Below are 22,301 nucleotides of genomic sequence, written 5' to 3'. Positions count from 1 at the left end.
CAATCTGCATTTGTACATGTTATACTTTTAATAAAAATTAATGACAGAAGTGTTGAGCATTTAATATTGAATATCAATGCAAGTTAAAGCTGGACTACTTTTATTACATTTTATTATATTATTTTTATAATATTATTTTATAACATAATATGATATTTATGATATTTTATACTATTATTGTATTTATTATGTAGACTTATGACTAACTCTGCAGTTTCCTAGAAGTTTTCAGCCTCTTTTAGCTCATTGTTTTGGTTTTATGGTTTGTAACTTGACTGTTCAGTGGTTCAACATCACCTGGTCTCATCAACCTTGTTTTCAGTGGCAGCAGTTTCAAGCAAAAAGCTTAGTTGAATGGCAAAACAGCGCTTAACGAAAGTGAATATTGGACTGTTATCGTTCCATATCTGCTGCACATTCAGGTTTTTTTTTGCCCTCCATTAAGGCTTTCACAGCCGCTATTTCATTTAACTTTTCCATCTTTCTTCTTCTTTCATTGTCGTCAGACCTGCGTCAGCGAAGTGCTTTCCATAAAACACACCTTTCCATTCAGCATTCTTGCTGTAACAACACTGACATGAGAGTAAATAAATCCCATTATATAATCCATCAGAAAACATTCTATTTAAATATGTCTGCCACAAGAAGATAATACATAAAAAAATAGATGTAGGTATTTACCTTCATAGACCAATCCAATATCAAGGCAATGTATATTTTCATCAGTAATCTTTGTCGCTTTGATGTCTGCATACGAAGTGTGTGTAGTGCTTGTTATTCCAAAGACAGACCTCGGTGGTGAGATGATGAGAGGTGGAGGCTGGTCCACCGCGCTTGCTAACACAGTCTCTTTGGAACGGCAGGTGTTGGAGTCCTGCAGCAAAGCTTATTGCGATAAAAAAATGTCTGTCTTGTCTTGCAGCTCGCCCTGACAACGACGATCAAAAGCAAAATTATGCCCTTTTTTTCCCCCCAAGCCCACTGGACAATGTTTGAAATTCACACTGCCTGGAAATTCCCAGCTTCTAAGTCCAGTTTCCCTTCATAGCACTGAACACGAGCATGGTGTACCAATCATTCATTCCCATTGCACATTGCTTTGCACAATGTAAGACTTGAAACCATCCATTTTTTTTTCTTTTTTTCTTTTCTTTTTTTTTGTTTTGCAAGATTATACAATCATCTGATGGATGAAGAAATAAGCACAAACTGTATATTCTTAAACACTTACTCACAAGCATGGCTGTGGCATGGAATGAAAATAGTATTTTCAGTTTAAAAACAGATGTGTGGCCAATCACTTGCAAGTTCATGATCGGCATTATCTTTAACTTTCACACTGCATGGGATCATATTCTTAGCAGGACAACTGATTTGAGCTGTGGCTAAAACCTTGAAAATTGGTGTTTAACTTTCATACTTTATCCATTTTAGTGTCTTTTGTACAGGGTTCAGAGCTGGCTGCATCTCTGAACCCTGTTTGAGAGACCTGTGGTTGTCTGATAACTGATAACTGATCTGGTAACATACAGGTGATGTTAACATAACCTGTCATCAGAGCAAGAGGTTAATTTTTCCTCTGTGGCGGATAACGCAACATATGCACCCACTGATAACTGTGATATAACTTCACTGGATATTTAGTAGTATTCTTTTAGTGACTGTTTGAAAGTGAAGGAGACTGGTGGTCTCAGCCTGACAGCAGCTACTCATGAGTGGTTTGATTTGGCCACCAGCACTGTGGACACACATATTGCTGTCCATATACAAAGAGCGGTTATTGTCTGTCAGTGTCCACTGTGTCCTCACATCTCCTGACGTCGACATACTTACAAGTGGAGTATTGCGATTGCAACCAGGACGCATTGAGGATGCATTAGAGAGCTGATCCCTCAGAACACATCCTGAGGCGGTCTGGGCCACATGTGGCCACATTCTTTCAGCAGTGTCAACACAAATGCGTCATGGGCCACACTGAAGGACTGCTTCAACTGACATCCTCTGTCAAAGTCTAATTTGTCCCGTCACAGTTTCATTATGAAATGAAAATATATTTTTACACTTGGCACCCTGTTTCCCATACACTGAGACATACATGCTGTCACCACTGACCGACACATATTGATATTATATTGTTTTTTTTTTTATCTTTTCAGATGGCTAAAATCTTATTTCATTGTAGAACCATGTGCAGTGCAATGGCTTGCTCAGCCCCTTCAAGCTCTACTCTCTCTCCCTCTCTTTCTCTCTTTCTCTCTCTCTCTCACACACACACACACACACACACACTGGACCTGTCTGTCATAATCAGATTGGTTAAAAATTAAAAAAATCATGACACCTGTGGAGACACATTCTAATACCAGGTGTGAACTGATGTACTTAGAGCTGCTGTGATCAAATTGCATGAGACACATGTCAATGCCGAGTCTAAACAGGACATATGCTGCATTTGTAACTTCACTGACTGGGAGGGACCTAACAGAAGTCTAGGGTGCACTAGTGTCTGAAGCTCCCTTTGAATAGAACCATTCAGCAAAAGAATTTAGGTCAGAGGTGCTTACTTCTCATTTTGCAATATGAGCAGGAAAATTGTAAATAACCAGCCCTTGCCCTGCCTATTAGAATTACACATGACCCCCACTGACCACTTACAATACAGGTGGGCAGCCTTTCAGGTAATGGTCCCACCTGACTAGCTGAATTCACTCAGTCAGCGGGCACTTGCCTGCGAGCTGTGCTGCTGGCCTTACTGTTGAGGTTCACTCTGATCTTTTGGAGACAGTCATGAGGTCTTTATCTGGTCCTGCTGGAGACCAGTTTTTCCTCGCCTATTAGGAGCCTTTAACTTGTGAGAGAGCTCAAGGAGTTTCTTAGTTGGTCTGGCTGTTGCTTTTTTAGCTGGCAACTAGTGGTGTGTCTTTAGGGATTGAAACGTTCAGTCAGTCAGTTCACCACTTTAGTCCAGACTGAAATATCCCAACAGCTTCTTGGTTTTTTGTAATAACTTTCCCCTGACTTTTAGTCTTTTCAAAACTAATGGTCTGATCTACTTGCATCAAAATGCCTCAGCTGTAGGTGACAACACAATATAGTCAGGCAAATTGTATTTTTGTGAATCTATATTGTCACTGCTTTATGAAATTATTACACCAGACATACATGTATTGGTATAAATGATGTCAAGAGTCTCAAGAAGGACATAACTTGGCCTGAAATGTTATTACTTTCAGACTCATAATCTGACTTTCAGTAACAATTAATGCTACTGTACAGATGGTGCAGGAGGTGGGGAATTATAATAATAATAATAATAATCTTTATTTATAGAGCACTTTTAAAAAGCTGCATTACAATGTGCTCAAGAAAGACAGCAAAAATAAAATCAATTAAATCAATACATTTCAAAGAAAAACAGATAAAAAAAATTAAAACACTCAGGTGTATAAAAACCAATACAGAGTAATTATAAGAAAAATAAAACAATTCAAGAGAAAGCAAAACCAGGCAAAGCTCTCTGATCAAGGTTTGTTTTGAGAAGAGTCTTAGAAGAGGTTACGGACTCAGCCCAACCGATGTCCTCGGGCAGACCTCTCCAGAGCCTCGGGGCCCTGAATAAAAAAGACAGAAAAGTGAAGTTTTACATTTCTTATGAGAATTGTATTGAAAATCTTTATGTGGTCCGTGATGTGAGATCGGTTCATTCGGTTCTTTACATACTAATCATGACAACAGCAATTGCCCCGTGGCAGTCAGTGTGTTTTTTCTGTGATCTTGTGTCACGCCCTATGGACAGATTAAATTAGATGCTATGGCTTTTAGACACACAAATAAATGGATGTTACTGATAACCCCCAGGAAAAAAACTGAGACACGATATCAGCAGCTTTGCACTATGACAGAAATATACAGTGTTGATTGTGAACTGAACCATGTCAGTACCCGCTGACACTGCTGACTTTGCTCCTTTGATGGCTCTTGTGCGGACCACAAAACAGACTTTAATGAAGATGGAGAAATAGATACATGGACCAGTCTGATAGATAATACATTTGTTTTTTACAGAATTTATCTATAAAACATTCCATAAACATAAACTTGCCGTATATTACAATAAATAGTTATTTTACTTAAACAATTCAGTTGGGAAAGTAAAAATTTTGTAGTAGTTATTGAAAAAGTATATTTTTCGATGTTATTGAACAGAAATCATGTAATTGAAACTTGTTGTTACATATTTCTTTATTCTGCATAATACTTGATGTCAGCATTAGTGCTCTAATCCTCTCTAATCCGTCTTTGGTTGACCTGTTCTCTCCTTAAGCCTTTTAGTGGGGCTTACCAGGACATGGTGTGCTCTCCCTGATCATCACTGAAAATTATAATGTACTAAATGAAACTGGTCTCTTAAGGTGTCTAAAACTACCACTTGCCCTTTCAAGACAAAAACACACATGTGAATTAATAAAAGTAACAGTGAAAGCTGAGAATAACCTTGCCTTGTCCATACATACGTAGAACAAACCAGAGCAGACCTTCTCCGGATCAAGAGAGGCCAGATACATTAACATTATGAATATTCTCCATCATCGATATTAGTCTTTGTCCTTCAGGACTTAAGACTGGTAAGGTCATTCAGCTGGTTGATTGAGTTGGTCTGTGCTTCCGTCTAACACTTTGGTCCAAGGCAGATCATCTTGACATCTACTGACCTGATTACCATACAATTTAGTATAAATATTAATGGTCCTCAGGATGTTTCTGGAGACTGCCAGTCTTTCCTTAAGCACTACGACCAGGTCAGTATTTCCGCTTGACAAACACTTGGTTCAATTACAATATTAAAACTGATGAAAACTCATTATTATCACTTCATTAATTCACTATGAATATTGATGATCCCTAGAGAATTAATCGCAGTGTGGTTTGGAGCCAAGTGATCCTGTTCTTGTGCCACCATCATGCAAAATATTTAACCCCAGCTGACAAAAGCCAGTCCCATCACGCGAGTAGCAAGCCAAGCCACAAACTTTCCTAATGCTCTTCTTGCCAGAAACTCTACTATTGCTCTTGGTAACTCCTATTAAAACTTAAGTAAAACGATTGTCTACAACAATCCCTGTGGCAGTAAATCTCTAGCGAAGCAAGTTAGACCTCTTAGTTCTGGTGTACATAAAGTTGCAGCTTCCGACAGGACCGTTGAAGGACGGGCGGGGGCAATATGACAGTCTGGTTCTCAACACGTCTCTGCTGTGATTACAGTGAATAATATCCCACATTTAGGTGCAGTGTATATCTCAGTGTTATAGTCAAACACCCAAAATGAAAAATACAATATTATAATGCTATATTATAAAAAGCACTTGAAACTTATAATATATTAATATAATTCTATATTATGGAAAAACACTTGAAACATAAAATACATTCATATAATTCTATATTATAGGAAAACACTTGAGAAATAAAATACAATAATATAATTCTATATTATTTAAAAAATGGCTGAATCATAAAGTACATTAATATTATAACATACTATAAAAATACTTGAAACATAAAGCACAATAATATAATAACATATTATGAAAAACACCTGCAATATGAAATACAATGATACAATTGTATATTATTTTTAAAAAACACCCCAAACATAAAATACAATAATATAAATATATATAACAAAAACAAAACTAAATATAGTTATATATTATTAAAAATAACTTAAGTATAAAATACAATAATGCAATTATGCATTATTTAAAAAAAACACAACTGAAACATAAAATATAATATAATTATTTTATAACCCTCCCCCCGAGAAATATTACGATGTTTGGGCTGGACTGTATCGAGTTAGTTAATTTAGGATGTCGCCCAAGGCTATTGTGAGGTTGAGGTGAAGCATACACAAAATTCACCCCTCCCAAATGAACTTGGTGTATATGTGTTTGCTGGGAGTGACAGGTCATTCGTCATCATCTCAGCTCTGTCACTACAGGTATTTTCCATTTATGTGATGATACCTTCTGCATTGTACACAAGCCAAATAACATCAGTGGTCGCTGGTACCAGGCTACACAAGCCAAAGGGCAAACAAAACAGTTGCCTGATTTGTAAAGCACAAAGTGTCTTTGCAGTAATTGTCATGACTCACAACTATTGCTGTTAAGCCTCTGAACATGTGAGCAACCATGTGCAAACGTGTGTACATGCCCCGCTGGGTTTTCAGTGATTCCAAGAAAACATTTGGCTCATCATGCCTCATGCAGTCTTGCCTCGAGAGGTTTTGATGTTTATCCCTTTTATGCCGCTTGGGTTTGGCATGACACATGGCTCTTGGCCTGTCCAGCTCTCCAGGAAGAACCCCATCTGAAACACACCGCGACAATCAGGCACTCACTGTGGTTTGCTGCACTAAGGAGTACACTGGAGCTACTGTTGTGTATGGAGGGTACTCCTACCTTAATGGATACAGCTGACACTAATCTCATGAAAATACCGTAGCTCGCATATCATTCACACTTTAGGGGCCAGGAGCATTTAAGGAAGCTTTACTACAAGAATTCCTAGCATACCCTTGGTTTTTATATCTCCAGTCAGCAGTCCTTCACTGTTGTCAATTCAGTTCAATTCAATTCAATTTTATTTGTATAGCGCCAAATCATAATATACATTATCTCAAGGCACTTTACAGGGTAAGGTCAAGACCTTACTTTGTTACAGAGAAAAACCCAACAGTTCCCACAAAGAGCAAGCGCTTGGCGACAGGGGGGAGGAAAAACTCCCTTTTCACAGGAAGAAACCTCCAACAGAACCGGGCTCAGGGTGGGGGGGTCTGCCTCGACCGGTTGGGTTTAGGAGGAGATAAAAAAGGAGGGGAGGGGGGAGGAGAGAGGAGAAAAGAGAGAGAGAGAGAGAGAGAGAGAGAGAGAGAGAGACCAGGAACAGCTGTGTAGGTAATGGTGTTATCAATAATAATGACAGGTAACAGTGGTTAATAGTAAAGATGAGTACTGGTGGATCTGGATCCACCAGTACACCAGGCTGCTCCCGAGGCAGAGAGACCTGCAGAATGAGGACAGAGAGAGGGAGAGAGAGGAGAAGCAGAAACTATGGGAGAGAAAAAGAAAAAGTTAGTGGCATAAAGTAGTCGAGAGAGAGAGAGAGAGAGAGCCCAGTGCATCATGGGAATCCCCCAGCAGTCTAGCTCTATAGCAGCATAACTAAGGGATGGGTCAGGACATACCCGAGCCAGCCCTAACTTAAGCTTTATCAAAGAGAACAGTTCTAAGCCTGATCTTAAAGGTAGAGGGGGTGTCTGCCTCCCGAACCCACACTGGGAGCTGGTTCCACAGGAGAGGAGCCTGATAGCTGAAGGCTCTGGCCCCCATTCTGCTCTTACAAACTCTGGGAACCACAAGTTGACCTGCATTTAGAGAGCAAAGTGTCCTATTGGGAAAATAGGGAAGTATAAGCTCTTGAAGGTACGATGGTGCCTGACCATTAATGGCTTTGTAGGTGACAAGGAGGATTTTAAATTCTATCCTGGATTTTACAGGGAGCCAATGCAGAGAAGCTAACACAGGAGAGATGTGATCTCGTTTCCTAGTTCCTGTCAGTACTCGTGCTGCAGCATTTTGGATCAATTGGAGGCTTTTTACTGAAATGTCATTCCCCTTTACGCTGTTCACTAATGAGGCACTCTTGTCTCAAGTTGTCACATGTATTTGTGCTGTTTATCTTTTGAATCCAAAATACTGGGAAAGGAGAAAGGGGCTTTTGTCTTTTGAAAATGTAGTTTAAGGTTTGATTAATGGTATGGGGGACAGGAAGTGTGATGACTTGTTGTTTTATAAGTGCAGTGTTTTCATGTAGTATGTAGTTTTCATGGAATACTGCTGTTCAATTTTAATATGAAAGTCTACTAAACTTGACCCAAAAGCCTGAAGCTTTTTTCAGCAGCATTATACAGGGCAGGTTTTGTTTTTCGTGATTTATGAAATATGTTGTAGATACAAAGGTCTGAAACTCTGATTATGAAAATTTCTCAAATGAGTTTTCTTTGTTTTTCATCCTACTGCATTTGGATTATATGAATTTGTGTTTGTGCTGACCAGGCATAAAGTAGTTGCATTTCACAATGATATTGATGTCATTCATTTATTCAGAAGTAACAGCTGACATGCTACCAAAGACCCATGCCTTGTTTCTAAGTAGATGCTAATTCTGTATGTGGTTTGTGGTGGAGAAATATGTTGTCTTTGTACAAAGTCATTAGTTTACTTATTCATTTAAATCAATAATTATTGTTCACTGAAAAAGTTGGCTAAAAGTTGGCTTTCTATAAATGGTAACTGGTGTAAATTACTTACATGTGACAGTTTTGTCAAACAAACAATACTGAAAAGCTTTAACATAAGGAATTCATAATAATGTTGTGATTTCCCATTCTCCTTCATCTCTTTCTCCAACACCACTCCCACTTCTTACCTCTTTATTCACTCCCACCCCCCTTCTTTTCATCCTCCTCTTCCCAACCATTCTCTTCCTCCTTCCTGTTTCTGTTTCACACCTCTTTATGTATTCCTTCTCTTCATCTTTCCATCATTTCCCTTCTGTGTCTGCAGTGACAGGAAAGCCCTTTTTTGTAGTATCTAGTTTTTCCCACCGCTGGTTGTTCGGCTGGGAAGGCTGCCGTTTCTATGGCTGGGCAGGCTTCTTCTTCGGTTGCGGGAGCCTCATCACAATGACCATGGTCAGCCTGGACCGGTATCTCAAAATATGCCATCTCAGATACGGTATGTCAGTATCTCCGCTCCAGTCCATCCATCCATCCATCCATCCACAATATTAGTCTGCTGTTTCCCTTGGCAAAACAAATTAATTCATGTTTAAGGACACAGTATTTATTAATTAAGTTCTTTGTTAAAATATTCAAATTTCTTATTTCTATTATTAGTAGTAGTAGTAGTAGTAGTAGTAGTAGTAGTAGTAGTAGTATTTTATTTTATTCATTTATCTTTACTTATTTGTAATTTTCATTGTAAATTTAAATTTGTTATACATTTAAATGCATGGAATCGTGAACACACTATTGATTTGTTAAATAAAACTCAGACATTTGGAGTAATAAACTTTTTTTTATAATCTTTTTTTGCCTATAACCTTTTAGTGTTTTAAAGGATTAACACCACAAATATGTGAAACATATTGTAATTGTATTCATTGTTGTTTTAACTCCCACAGTCAAGAGTTCACTTTTAAGTCAACAACATTGTGATTGTAAGTTTTGCTATTATTGCGTTTACAATATAAGAGGTTATAATACGCCCTCTGAGCAGTGCTACTTCTTCAGGGCAGCCTGGATGCTACTTTGACTGGAAAGTTATGAGATGGGCTGACCAGGCCAGAGCTAGCTGGTTAGCATGCTAATTTCAGGAAAAGAAAAAAGTGATGGAATAAGCAAAACAAGAGTTAGCATGGGTGTTGCCTTCCACTGCTGGAGACAGCTCTTGGTGAATAAAGAAATGAAGTTCGAACTTGCATAATTTCTTCTAGACTGGTGACCAGCTGTTAATGCTAATGTTGGCTATATAGTGATAGCACAATGTACAAATCAATCACAAAACAACAGCAATTGTCTCTTGCCCCTAACGTGCTTACTGAAATTATTCATAGTTCAAAAACACACATCTCACACAGCTACAGTTAGGATACTAGCAACAAAGCAGGGACACACATCTCAGAGAACGGCTTCATTTGACTGAGTTTCAGATAATTGTCATGACAGTGTAAGGACAGTTTATAAAAAGTTAGTCTCAGAATGCAGAGTTATAAGATAAGGTTGGAGTATGAGAGTTTGGATTGAGTTTAAGTTTTAAAATGTTTTTTTTTTAGCTATTATCTGTCTCACTACTAATCATTCTTCCTCTTTTTTCTTTCACTCTCAGGCACATGGCTAAAACGCCACCATGCCTTCCTGTGCCTGGTGTTTGTGTGGGTGTATGCAGCCTTCTGGGCCACCATGCCCCTGATCGGCTGGGGAAACTACGCCCCGGAGCCCTTTGGGACTTCCTGCACACTGGACTGGTGGCTAGCCCAGGCCTCTGTGTCTGGCCAGAGCTTTGTCTTGGCCATCCTGTTCTTCTGTCTGGTCCTCCCCACCGGCATTATCGTCTTCTCCTATGTCATGATCATCGTCAAGGTCAAATCTTCTGCAAAGGAAATCTCGCACTTTGATGCCCGCATCAAAAACAACCACAACCTTGAGATGAAACTCACAAAGGTGGGTGAGGGTTTGGAGGAAAGGTGGCAAAGAAAAGGAGAAGAATGAAGTAAGACATTTCAGTACCGCTTGTACAGGAATCATGTTAAGGCCAAATATGTAACGTGAATATTGCTTTGTATCCTCTCCCAGGTGGCAATGCTGATCTGTGCAGGCTTCTTGATAGCTTGGATCCCTTATGCAGTGGTGTCAGTGGTATCTGCATTTGGTGAGCCAGACTCAGTGCCCATTCCTGTGTCTGTCATCCCCACCTTGCTGGCCAAGTCCTCAGCCATGTACAATCCCATCATCTACCAGGTCGTGGACCTGAAAAACTCCTGCGCAAAATCTTCCTGTTTTAAGGCCCTGAAGAAACGCAGACATTTTAGAAAGTCAAGGTGAATCCACTGCCCTTATTTCCTTCCTGTATGCCAAGATGTTGGTATTGTTTGTCATGTTCTGCCCTTTGGACTCTTACTTCCTGTTTTACTTTGAAATTACTTGTGTGTCTGTTGGTTGTTGGGGAATTCTTGTTGCTGCACCAATTCTTTTAGAGTGGTAACAGTAACAGTCTAACCTTCTACACCAAACCTGTATTATATAATTGTTTAGTTAACTCTTAACCATTATTTCATCAGTATTTTTACTCCAACCAACCACTTGCAAAGCAGGCAACTGGTTAGGGCCCCAGGTTTTGTAATTCTTTTTTTCATTGTTTTTTTATTTTTTTTTTTTTTTAGAATTTTTTTTGTGTGTGTGCTGGTTGGCTTACAAGCACACACACAAAAGTAATGCCTCTGAGCCATTACTCAGAGGATCATAGGAACTCTAGAGCCAAAACCTAAAACTTTGTGCTCAAATGGAAATTACAGTGACTTTTTTTCTTTACATTTTACACTGTGAGTGTTTTTTAGCTTTTAGCTAGCTGTGAAACGACAGATTTTTCAGAAATAAAATGATAAAATATCAAGTTAATAGAATTTCCTCATATTCCCAGTTAGGATGAACTGCAGCTTCCAGTGGCATTTATGACAAATGTACTGTGACTGCTGAAAAGAGGTCGCCAACCTTCATTGTTGCCATTGTTATTTTTACAGTGAACTCAATGTCGTTGTTAGAATGACAGTGCACTTAAAGGTGAATTTAGTATGAAAGTGGGCAATGCAGGTCCCACTCGTTTAGACTAGATAAAGTGCACTGTCAAGGTAGGGATTTCAGACATAGCTCACGTCACATCAATGTGCGTGAAACATATACAGATGTTTTATATTTGTTACACTGCTTGTTACTTGTTACTAGTTGTCTGTTTTCGTAACTTGCAAAATTAGGTTAGAAGTAGATTTGAATGGTTTTTCTGTTAAAAACCAAACACTAATGCCTGTGTTCTCCCCTGTTTTTATGTCCCTGCAGGTTCTACACAATCTCTGGCTCGTTAAAGGACACACCACCAGCCAAAGCAGCTCACATCGAAATGTGAGACAGACACTTTAGACTGTGTGACCCCCCCTTACCTCTTCTACTTTGGACAGTTTTCCATGTTCCCTGACCTCTGTGCCCTGCACTTACCTAGTCACACGCTGCCTGACATCTGCTATGACCACCATCAACTGCTCACCCTCGGTCTCGCTGCTTGATTTTACACCCAAGATGGATTCCGCCTGCTTCCCACAGGCCCCCACATCTTTCCCACAAGGTTTTTCCTTAATCTGTGGAGTTTATGTTGTTCGTACCGTGGTTTCACCATACAAGTGACATGTTGTGTGAGCTTCTTGACTTTGTTTTTCAGTATTGCAGACACACTGTCTGTCATGCTTTGAAAAAAAAAAAAAGACACGTCTTACTTGGGCCGACTTACTACAGTGTTGTATGATATATGGCTCGACTCAGGTTTGAAAACTTAAGATGAATCATGTCATATGTGGAGCTATAACTTGCAAAATGGTGAATATGCTATAAAAAATGTTAAATTTATTTTCAACATGTTTCTAAAGTTGAACTGCAAATTAAAAAATCCTGATGTGAGCCATATCAAATCTGGTTTGGGTGTAACCGTCAAGCACAAAGTTGTATTTTTATTGTACTCCTACATCTGTGGCTTGTATACAGTGGAACGGTCATCAAGCACTTTATTAGGAACACCTGTACAACTGCACATTCGTGAATTCCAATCGGCCAATCATATGGCGGCAGTGAAATGCATAAAATCATGCAGACACAGGTCATGAGCTTCAGTTAATGTTCACAACATCAGAACAGTGTGACTCTCAGTGACTTTGACTGGGGAGGGATTGGTGGTGTCAGATGGGCTGGCTTGAGTATTTCTGAAACTGATTACCTGGGCTGCAGAGTTTTTACTCAGAACAAAACAAACAAAAACAAAAGACAAAAACAACCCCTTGTTGATGAGAGAGTTCAGAGGAGAATGATCAGACTGTTTGGAGCTGACGGATATGCTACGGTAACTCAGATAACCGCTCTTTACAACTGTGGGGAGTAGAAAAGCATCAACAACATGTTGGACCTTGAGGTAGGACTACAACAACAGAAGGCCATGCCAGGTTCCTCTCCTTTCATACCAGAACAGAAATCTGAGGCTGCAGCAGACACAGGCTCAACAAACGTGGACAGTGAAAACGTAGCCTGGTCTGATGAATCTGGATTTCTGCTGAGGCAGCAGGTGGGAGGGTCAGAACTTAGTACCAACACCATGAATCTATGGACCCAACCTGCCTTGTGTCAACAGTCCAGGCTGGTTTCAAGAGCGTGACATGTCCAGTGAAATTCAGTGGCCTCCCCAGTCACCAGATCTGAATCCAGTAGCATCATGTCAACATGTTGTGGAATCCATGACATGAAGAACTGAGGCTGTTTTGACAGCGAAGGGAGGCCCTGTCCAGTATTAGTGTGGTGTTCCTGATAAAGGGTTTGATGCATGTACTTCGTAAGGCACTGAATCTCATCAGCTTATGTTCTCGTCAGTTGTACACAAGAGACATTTTGTGAATTAGTGAAAGCGAGACTTTGATATTGCTTTTCAGGGTATTTTGCAGAACTCATCAAAAGCTTTTTTATTCCTGAGATGAGAGTTCACAAGTTGAGCTAAACAGCTCAAGGCTTAATGCTTCACAGGAAACACACACACAGGATGAGTGCACTTTACTTGCAAAATCATTCAATATGCACTGACAAGAGTTTGGTGTTACACACATATAGTATATGTAGTGGATTGTTGCAGAGAAGTGGATGGACACACAATATTAATTCAAAGAAACAACTTCAGCGATAATGTCATTCTTTCAGAAACCAAAATTGTTGCCATTGACATAAGAACAGTTACTGTTAATTCAGGAACCAATGTTATCTGTGTATTTTCATTTTTTTTTTTTTTTTTTTTTGCCAAAGCCAGAAATAACAGCATATTTCCCATGATGCATTAAAGAAATCGTTTTTGGAAATACGCTTATTTGCTTTAATACCAAGAGTTAGCTGGGAAGACTGATACCACTCTCATGTGTTTTGTATGAAGTTAGAAGGTAGAGACATGAGGCAATTATCTTAGCTTAGCATACAGACACGAAACAAAGGGATACATCTGGCCTAACAATGTCCTGAGTTAAAAAATACATCACCGATTTTCACCAAATTAAAATGTTCTATCTTGCTTGCTTAATAAGGCTATTTGTAAATGTGGCTATTGCTACATTGCCAACGTTGACTTGTCAGTCTAGAAGAAACATTGTGTGGTCAGCACCAAATTTGTTAACTCTTGTATCTACTGTTAGCTCACTAGCCATCAGCTAGCCACCAGCTAGTTCCAGCCCCAGCCCATCTTGTCATTTTTTTTAAAAAACAACTCACTGTAGCATCTAATCTGCCCTGAAGACTTGTACCACTCAGAGAACTTATTTTAGCCTTATGTCTTGCAAACGCAATCATAACTGAAACTGAAAGTAGTGACAATCACCACCACCCACTCCCGGCAAGACACCCCATTCATTGGCAAAGATTGAGACAGGCAAAGATTTTTATTGTTATCTATTGTCATCCAGTGGGAGGGGAGGGAGGAGGTTAAATAAGGGGACTGATCCTCTGCTGATACAGAAAGAAATTCATGCAGAAATGTTGTTGTAATAACCACACATGAAGACCTGAAGACCACAACGTATTTTCAGTCACAACTGGTAGGATCAGAACCCTCTTAAGGATGAATGATAAAGAACTCTGCAAGTTCATCAACAGTCAGCCACTAACATCAGCTGCTCCAGAAATTCAACCCTATCAGCACAAGAGTGTCACATGACATCTATCTATCTATCTATCGGATCTTTTGGGTGATGGGGGGTCTGTATTTGGTCATTCTTATGGCTTAAAAAATTGGACAATCTGACATGGGCTTGAACTTTTTAATTAAGATATACTTTTTCCTATGAACAACCGAGTGCGGCACTATGAATGTCTTCCAGATAGTCTGAAAATGTTCATTGTTATTTAAAGAGTATTGCATCTCGCCACTCACTTTCTTTGAGGCTGCAATTTGGTTCCAGCATAACCAGACCCAAAGGCAATCAAAACACTAAAGGTTAGGGAACTTTGACGGTTATGGTTAACAAATGTGAAATATATACCCATCCATCACCCATGCCTGCACACCCTTACAATCCCTGTTCCTACATAAAGGGCACAATCCCTCCTCCAGTGGCACTGAATGTTGGCATTGGACGTCAGGTCTGAAGTTCAGAATTATCCAGTATGGACATAATTTCTGTGGCCATTGGGCTTGAAAGTTGCTGCTTTGGTATACTTTGAAATTGGGTTGGTTGATTTGACAATATTTACCACTGAAGATAATGATAGAAATGATTTGTCAGCCATTGGATATTTCTCTGTAATATTGCTGGTCTTATTTATCTCGAATTGAAGAGTGCATGTGCAAATACATGAGTAAGAAACCTTTATTGCAGTGTTAAAGTAGGATTTTTGAATCAATGTGATGAAATTCTTTGATTTTTGAGGTTGTAAATTAATCGTATTAACCATATATTGTATATAGTGATATTCAATTCAATTTTATTTGTATAGCGCCAAATCATAATCTACATTATCTCAAGGCACTTTACAGGGTAAGGCCGAGACCTTACTTTATTATAGAGAAAAACCCAACAGTTTCCACAAAGAGCACGCGCTTGGCGACAGGGGGGAGGAAAAAAGTGATATTGTGATATAAAAATACCTAAACCACAAAAAATATTTTATTCAATAAGAAAGTAATATATTTTGGACTCAGTGTTCTGGTTTCATGATATGAATCACCTTAATTTTAGAGACTGATTCTTCCTGAACTTGTATGGTGTGTGCTATCAAACAGAAATGTTTGACCAAACGAATATAAAAGGTACATGAGCAGTATGTGACAGCAATGAAATATGACTAGTGTAGTGAAATCTATTACCAGAAAACATAGAATTTACTCGATTTTCATCATTATATTTGGAACCTACCTCAAATATTGTCATAGACAATGTTAAAGCAATCAGTCATAGTTACAGTTACACACACCAGCAAGGTGCAGATCTTGCCCTGAATTTTATTCAAAATTTTCTAAAGCTGTTCAGGGTGATATCTAAGTGAAAGTTATACTTCATATTCTAGCTTTTTGGCTGATTCACATTGATGAAGATGTGGCCAATAAACCCCCCAGTACAACATTTCTTCAACAAATGACAGCAGCTCATTGCATTTTCTTTTCTAGTGAGGCGATGCTCCATTCGCTGCTGAAAGTTGTGTGTCATTGTTTTGCTGTGCCTTTTGTAAACATGCCACATTGATCCTCTTGTGTTTTCCTCTGTGTGTCAGCACTCAGCAAAGTGTTTGGACATGTCCTGTCCTAAACACCTGACCTCTATTATGACTGCAGCACAAGTCACACACTGTGGATTCTCTAGCAACTCTTCAGTGCCACTTATTCAAGTCTAAATTTATCCACTGGCTTTGTACACCATGTCTTTGCATCAGTTGTTTTGTGTAATTTGTGTTGTATGACTCCTTTTTTTTACCCTCTTCTTCTGTACCACTTTGGGAATATTACAAAAGTAACCAATACTTAACCTTTCTCTGGACAATTCTCATCCATAATTAGCATATACTGCATTTTGAATCAAATATGTTTATGATCCTACTTAATATGTTTGTAATTCCCTGTTTGCCCTGGTTACCTACAATCCACATACAATACACGTTTGAGGATCTGGTAAAAAATATTCCAAAGACTAACAAGGCTTTGGCCAACTTGTGTTGCTATTAGAAGTCCTCTTACATGTTATTCTATATTTTCCCATCTAGTTATTTGTTTGTTTGTGTGTGTGTTTGTTTTGCATAAGTGGGACAGAAATTGCTTCAGATTATCTGGTGTCAATCATTGTTTTTTCAAAAAACCTTTTAAAAAAAGGAGCAACTGTATTTTCTGTGGTCATCAGAGATCATTGACAGGCTACAGTCTGCCAATGAAATCTCTATATTGTCCAAACATGTCACAGTGTGGTACTTTGCTGACTACTGCTAGACTTTCAACCTGATTTTCTCCAAATCTGGCGCATACAAAGGGCAATTTTAGGGTGTTGCACATATGAAACTAACCATAACTCATGAATGCAAAGTTCAATACCTCAAAAAATATAGATTATCAGACTATAGATTGATCAGTAAACGTCCAATTTGTCAGTTCAGCATGACTGAGGAAAAAGTATGACTGTCAAAATTCGGCGGCTCTTAAACAGTTTCAATATTATGAATGCTTGTACAATCTGATGCAGTTTATAATCCGTTATTTTACTGAATAACGTAGTCTTTATTGCAGGGCTTTTGTATTGGAAGATGTTACATTTCACTGTACAGGTATTTTTGTATTTTGGTGTCTGAAAATGTGTGACAAGTTGAGCTAATTTTCATGTCTCTTTGTAAATTCTGTCCTTGCACCCCCTGCACTCCACTGCTGCACCAAACCTTTTGCACCAGCTCAGTGTTGCTTTAGTTCTGCACTGCCTGCATTATCCAAATATGTCTATACAGTGTGGACCCTCATAACTTGCTGCTTTTCCTATATTATCAATGTGTAGATATATAAGATAATATCCTGTAAAAGACTTTTATTTCTTGCTTCCTATTTTGATGAGTCAGATGATGTTATGTAATCTCATCAGGTCTGTATTAGGCCAAGATACGTGGAAAGTGATGTTTAGTTTCCTAGAGAGAACACTGTACTGTGTACAGTGAATCCGGACCAATACAGCTGATGTTTATGCACAAAGAAAAGCATTATAACACAGGCTGGGGTGAGTTTGCACAGCTCATACATACTATCTAAAGTTTAACAATAATCATTAATCAAGCCTTAAGATTTCCCAGAATAAATATTAGAAATCCTGAACTGTTGGCCTGTTGCTGATGATGGTGGAGACTACAATGATGTCCTGGTTGGGCATCAAACTGAATCTCAGGTATTGGTTGTTAGTTGTTTTGGTCTGTTTCTAGTCTGTTGGTCAATGAGGAATGTACAGGGTTACGTTTGTTCCAAAAAAGTCTTCAGCTAAATACTGTCAGAATTTACAATTTACAATGAAAGTACTTTTGTTTTTCATCATTTTTTTTACCACATTGAATTACATTGTTTTGACTTTGTACACATTTTCTGTGTGATTCTGTCACTCCTGTCTATGAACTGTGTATTCAGCTACACAGACTGCCACAGTATTACGTCTGTCATTGATTATTATTAATTTTGACAAAGAGTTATGATTTAAAGACATGCAGTTATTTATTTACCCTATTCCATCAACATACTGACATATAAAGCACAATAAACTGTTTCACTTTACTCAAAGGTGTAGCTGGATTCGCTGTTTTGTATTTTATAAATGCAAATATAAATATATATCATTTCAATTCATTTCATTTTCCTTCATTAATCCTGGGTGTCTTCATCATACATAGTTACACACATCTACGACTGGAAGCTACCCAGTCTGATCTGTCAGCACTGCTCTCTCATTTAACACAGGGATCTAATTGTTGTTCTCAAAAAACACAAAAAGCGTAATTTGTCTTCATAGCTGTGGTTGGATAGATATTTTATCATTTTTCCTGCTATCAAGTATTGTATGTGTATCCACCGTCTGATAAATACAAACAGAGCAAACAGAACTTACCTGCTGTCCAGAAAACTATTAAAAACACATCAGGGAAACACACCATTGCATTGAGTAAAATGTGCCTTCATGTTTACATTGTCACTGTAGTTCACTTTGATTCAGTCCCACATACACCGTCCTCCTGCCAGAAATACTCGCGAGAGCATCGAGTGTGGAATAATCTGCAGCTGAAATAAGTCCCCAATAAATACATTTCCTTCCATTACAGTAACATTTGCTAAAAACTACAGTTCCCTGCTGCTTCAGGAAAATATACTAGATATTATATATTCAATATTTTTGGAATATTTTTGGCATCTGTAGGGACAATAGGCTTGGGCTGATTGCCACAAACAGGGTAGAGAAATTGGAAAGAACTGAAAGATTAATTTGTTGGTTTTAGTCTTTATTATATGTAACAAAATGGCAACATTTGGTATGGAATGTGACATATTCTTTGTATGACCTGTAATATAGGTAGGAAGGTGGGAAGGTGGTGCTTTGTGGCCAAGTTGTAGTATGGCTTTATTTTGCACCTTTATGCGTCCACATAGAATGATTTAACAGAATCTGTAGATAAATGAAAACAACAGTGATAAACAAAGTCACACAATTAATATACAGTGTCAAGACAATAAACAGTAGCAAGCTAATGTACAAATAAAGATGAAAAATTACAGTGTGTGCTCTTAAGAATAAAAACAGTATACAGCCATGCATTTTTGACACTAACTGCACCCCATACATGGTCTGTCTGAAAGTAGTTAGTTTGTCAGCTGTGTGTACCTTTACACTCTTGAAGGAGTATTGATACAGTGGGAAGATTTAACCAAACACACCAACTGTTCACTTTTATTCAGTGTCGACACCAGTAGGTGTTAAGTGTGTTTCCTGTCTCAGATTTTTTTTTCTTCCCATGTGACATCCACATGGTTCATTGAGACTAATCTGCAGACTGTTTAAAATTGTAGCACGTGATATGGTAAAAACAAAACAAAACAAAACAAAAAAAAAACAAAAAAAAACAAAACAATGTGCTTTTGCGACATTGCTTGCTTAAAAAAGAATCCACTTTTGTTTCCAGTTTTCTCTTTGATTCCCTTCAGTTGCATTTGGTGTTTGAGTGGGGATTCTCGGATCCACCTGAACATGAAAATTATGACTTTTTAGTTTTTGGAGAGCTGAGCTCACAGCGAGCTCTAACAGATGTCCTGGCTAATATTTACCCCTTCATGATAATATTTGCTTGGATTTGTGCTTGATTGAATCCAACATGTTTGCAAAGATCTGTATGAATCAGCTGGAAGATGAATTTGTTCTGTCGTTCCAGTGTTTGATAATGAGTTGAGGAATGAGAATATGTGTGAACAGGACTTTTTATGGGAAAGCTTAACATTTTTCATTTTCATATCACAAGATCCACTGGTGTAATAATCTGCATTTTCCTTTTGTCATGCAGTATCCTAATGTGACTTGGTATCTGTAGGTCCCCATAAAGAAACATATTATTTTTTATACATCTGGATTTGTCTTTTTCACATTACTAAACAGATGAAAACAACATCTGCAATCTTTTTCACTGACTATATCACTGATGGAAAAATTCAAGCAGAAAAAGAAATCACAAAAGATCTTGTATTTTATGTGATTTGTCCAGAAACATTACGTGCATCACTGAGACTGTGTGACAAATGTGTTGACTGTTTTGTATCACTCCAGTGAAGTATTGTTGTGTATGTGATGTACCATAATGTTTCACACTGACTGTCTTATCACCTAGTTTGTGTTGAAAACAAATACAGTCGCACTGCAGTGCAGATTTTTGTCATGTTCTGTAAAGTCTTGGATGAAAGTTCAAATAAAGGTGCAACAACGCACATATAATTGAATGAAATCTGTTTTTCTCTTTCTTGTCCTCGTTTTTACTGTGTATCTTACAGCTGCCCCCCTGAGTCAAAAACCAGTTAATCTAGTCTCTCCATTTTATCAGTGGTAGTGAGTGATGACTTTAATTATTCAGCTTTAATTGTGAAGTAACTCACTTGGTTTCCATTATGAAGATACAGCTACTGTAGCATCACTTCTGAGCGCATTATGGACGGGTAATCAGCTGCTAACTATGAGGGATGAGCCCCTAGATGATTTTATGTCAAAGAATGAACAGTTGTGAAATCTGTATTCTCACTGTCTTCTTACTGGCTTAAAGTGGGCTGGGTTCAGCTGGACACAGGTGAAATCATGTACTTCTGTCTGAGCATCAGTCAGTTCATCAGTATTAGAATCAGAATCATGAAACCTGTTGGGTGGTCGGTGAGTGATCGATGAGCGATCTCTCCCCTGTCAAACTGAAAGAAAAATTGGGCTTTCCCTGTTTTCAGTTCAATACTGAATGTTCAGTCATTATCATTAAAAGTGCCCTGAGAAAATATTATTTGGCCAAACTGTTACAGGGTTGGATGTTGGCCACCAATGTTTTGGAGATACCAAAGGGGGCAATAAGTTGGAAAAGGTTGTGAACTGGTCTATTCTATACTTATGCAACTGCTTTTGAATTAATATATAAATATGTTAAATAATGATATAAATATCTGTAGCTCTTGAAAAGATGGCTTCGATTTATTCAAGATGAAAAATGGTCTCTGTTTTTGGTTTGTTAGTTTTAAGTTATTTGTGAATCAGCCTTTGTTTGTGTCTGGCTAATCAGGAGCTCCTGTTGAGTGACAGTAACTAAATACCAACACATTATATGTGGACACCACCACCCACATGTGTGCTTTTGGTCTGAGGCTATTTTTCATGGTGTGGGCACCTTAGTTCCAGTTAAGGGAAAGCTTAATGTTCTAGTCTACAGTATTTTTGACAACAGAGGTCTGACCTCAGCCCCCTCCAGCACCTCTGGGATGAACTGGAATGCTGACTGCGAACCAATCAGAGGCTGATCTTGTGGTTTGTTAACAGTGCTGTCGAGTGAGTCATGAGAAGGGAAGGACTTTTAGAGAGGGCCATAACATGTTGGACATACACACAGTCAGGTCTTTGAACCCTAATAATGGAGAGACCTGAAGGAGGCTGCTGGTCTATACCTTGGAGAGCTTATAGTTCCCTATTTTCCCAATAGGACACTTCGCTCTCTAAATGCAGGTCAACTTGTGGTTCCCAGAGTTTGTAAGAGTAGAATGGGGGGCAGAGCCTTCAGCTATCAGGCTCCTCTCCTGTGGAACCAGCTCCCAGTGTGGGTTCGGGAGGCAGACACCCTCTCTACCTTTAAGATCAGGCTTAAAACTGTCTTGTTTAGTAAAGCTTATAGTTAGGGCTGGCTCGGGTATGTCCTGACCCATCCCTTAGTTATGCTGCTATAGAGCTAGACTGCTGGGGGATTCCCATGATTCACTGGGCGCTCTCTCCCTATTTCTGTCTCTCTCCCCCTCTCTCTCTCGATGACTTCATGCCATTAACTTTGTATTTTTTTCTCTCCCGTAGTTTGTGCTTCTCCTCTCTCTCCCTCTCTCTGTCCTCATTCTGCAGGTATCTCTGCCTCGGGAGCAGCAGGATCCAGATCCACCACTACTCATCTTTACTATTAACCACTGTTACCTGTCGTCATTATTATTGATAACACCATTACCTACACAGCTGTTCCTGGTCTCTCTCTCTCTCTCTCTCACTTCTCTCCCCTCTCCTCCCCCTCCCCCTCTTTCTATCTTCTCCTAAACCCAACCGGTCGAGGCAGACGGCCGCCCACCCTGAGCCCGGTTCTGTTGGAGGTTTCTTCCTGTTAAAAGGGAGTTTTTCCTCCCCCCTGTCGCCAAGCGCTTGCTCGTTGTGAGAACTGTTGGGTTTTTCTCTGTAAC

At 38.9% G+C, this 22,301-nt stretch overlaps 1 protein-coding gene across 2 annotated transcripts in view; it reads left to right on the top strand.

Annotated features, from left to right (window-relative positions):
• opn5 (opsin 5) overlaps nucleotides 1-18,617 on the top strand; it is a 56,407-nt gene extending 37,790 nt beyond the window's left edge. Inside the window, exons 4-8 of one of the 2 annotated variants that reach the window (XR_011691075.1) lie at nucleotides 8,631-8,801; nucleotides 9,954-10,288; nucleotides 10,421-10,665; nucleotides 11,678-12,794; nucleotides 12,826-18,617. Coding sequence is in view for 1 of the 2 variants with exons in the window: in XM_071478548.1 (XP_071334649.1) it covers nucleotides 8,631-8,801; nucleotides 9,954-10,288; nucleotides 10,421-10,665; nucleotides 11,678-11,744 (818 nt within the window). In the remaining variant the exon portion in view is untranslated. Of the gene's footprint in view, nucleotides 1-8,630; nucleotides 8,802-9,953; nucleotides 10,289-10,420; nucleotides 10,666-11,677 lie in introns of both variants that reach the window. The other variant, XM_071478548.1, reaches the window with a different exon arrangement.
• Nucleotides 18,618-22,301: the final 3,684 nt, after the last annotated feature.

Source organism: Trachinotus anak, unplaced genomic scaffold (genome assembly GCF_046630095.1).
Source record: "Trachinotus anak isolate AG129_WGS33_773 ecotype Australia unplaced genomic scaffold, CSIRO_AGI_Tana_v1 ptg000005l, whole genome shotgun sequence".
NCBI classification, from domain to species: domain Eukaryota; kingdom Metazoa; phylum Chordata; class Actinopteri; order Carangiformes; family Carangidae; genus Trachinotus; species Trachinotus anak.
This window is presented reverse-complemented; position numbering and strand designations above follow the sequence as displayed.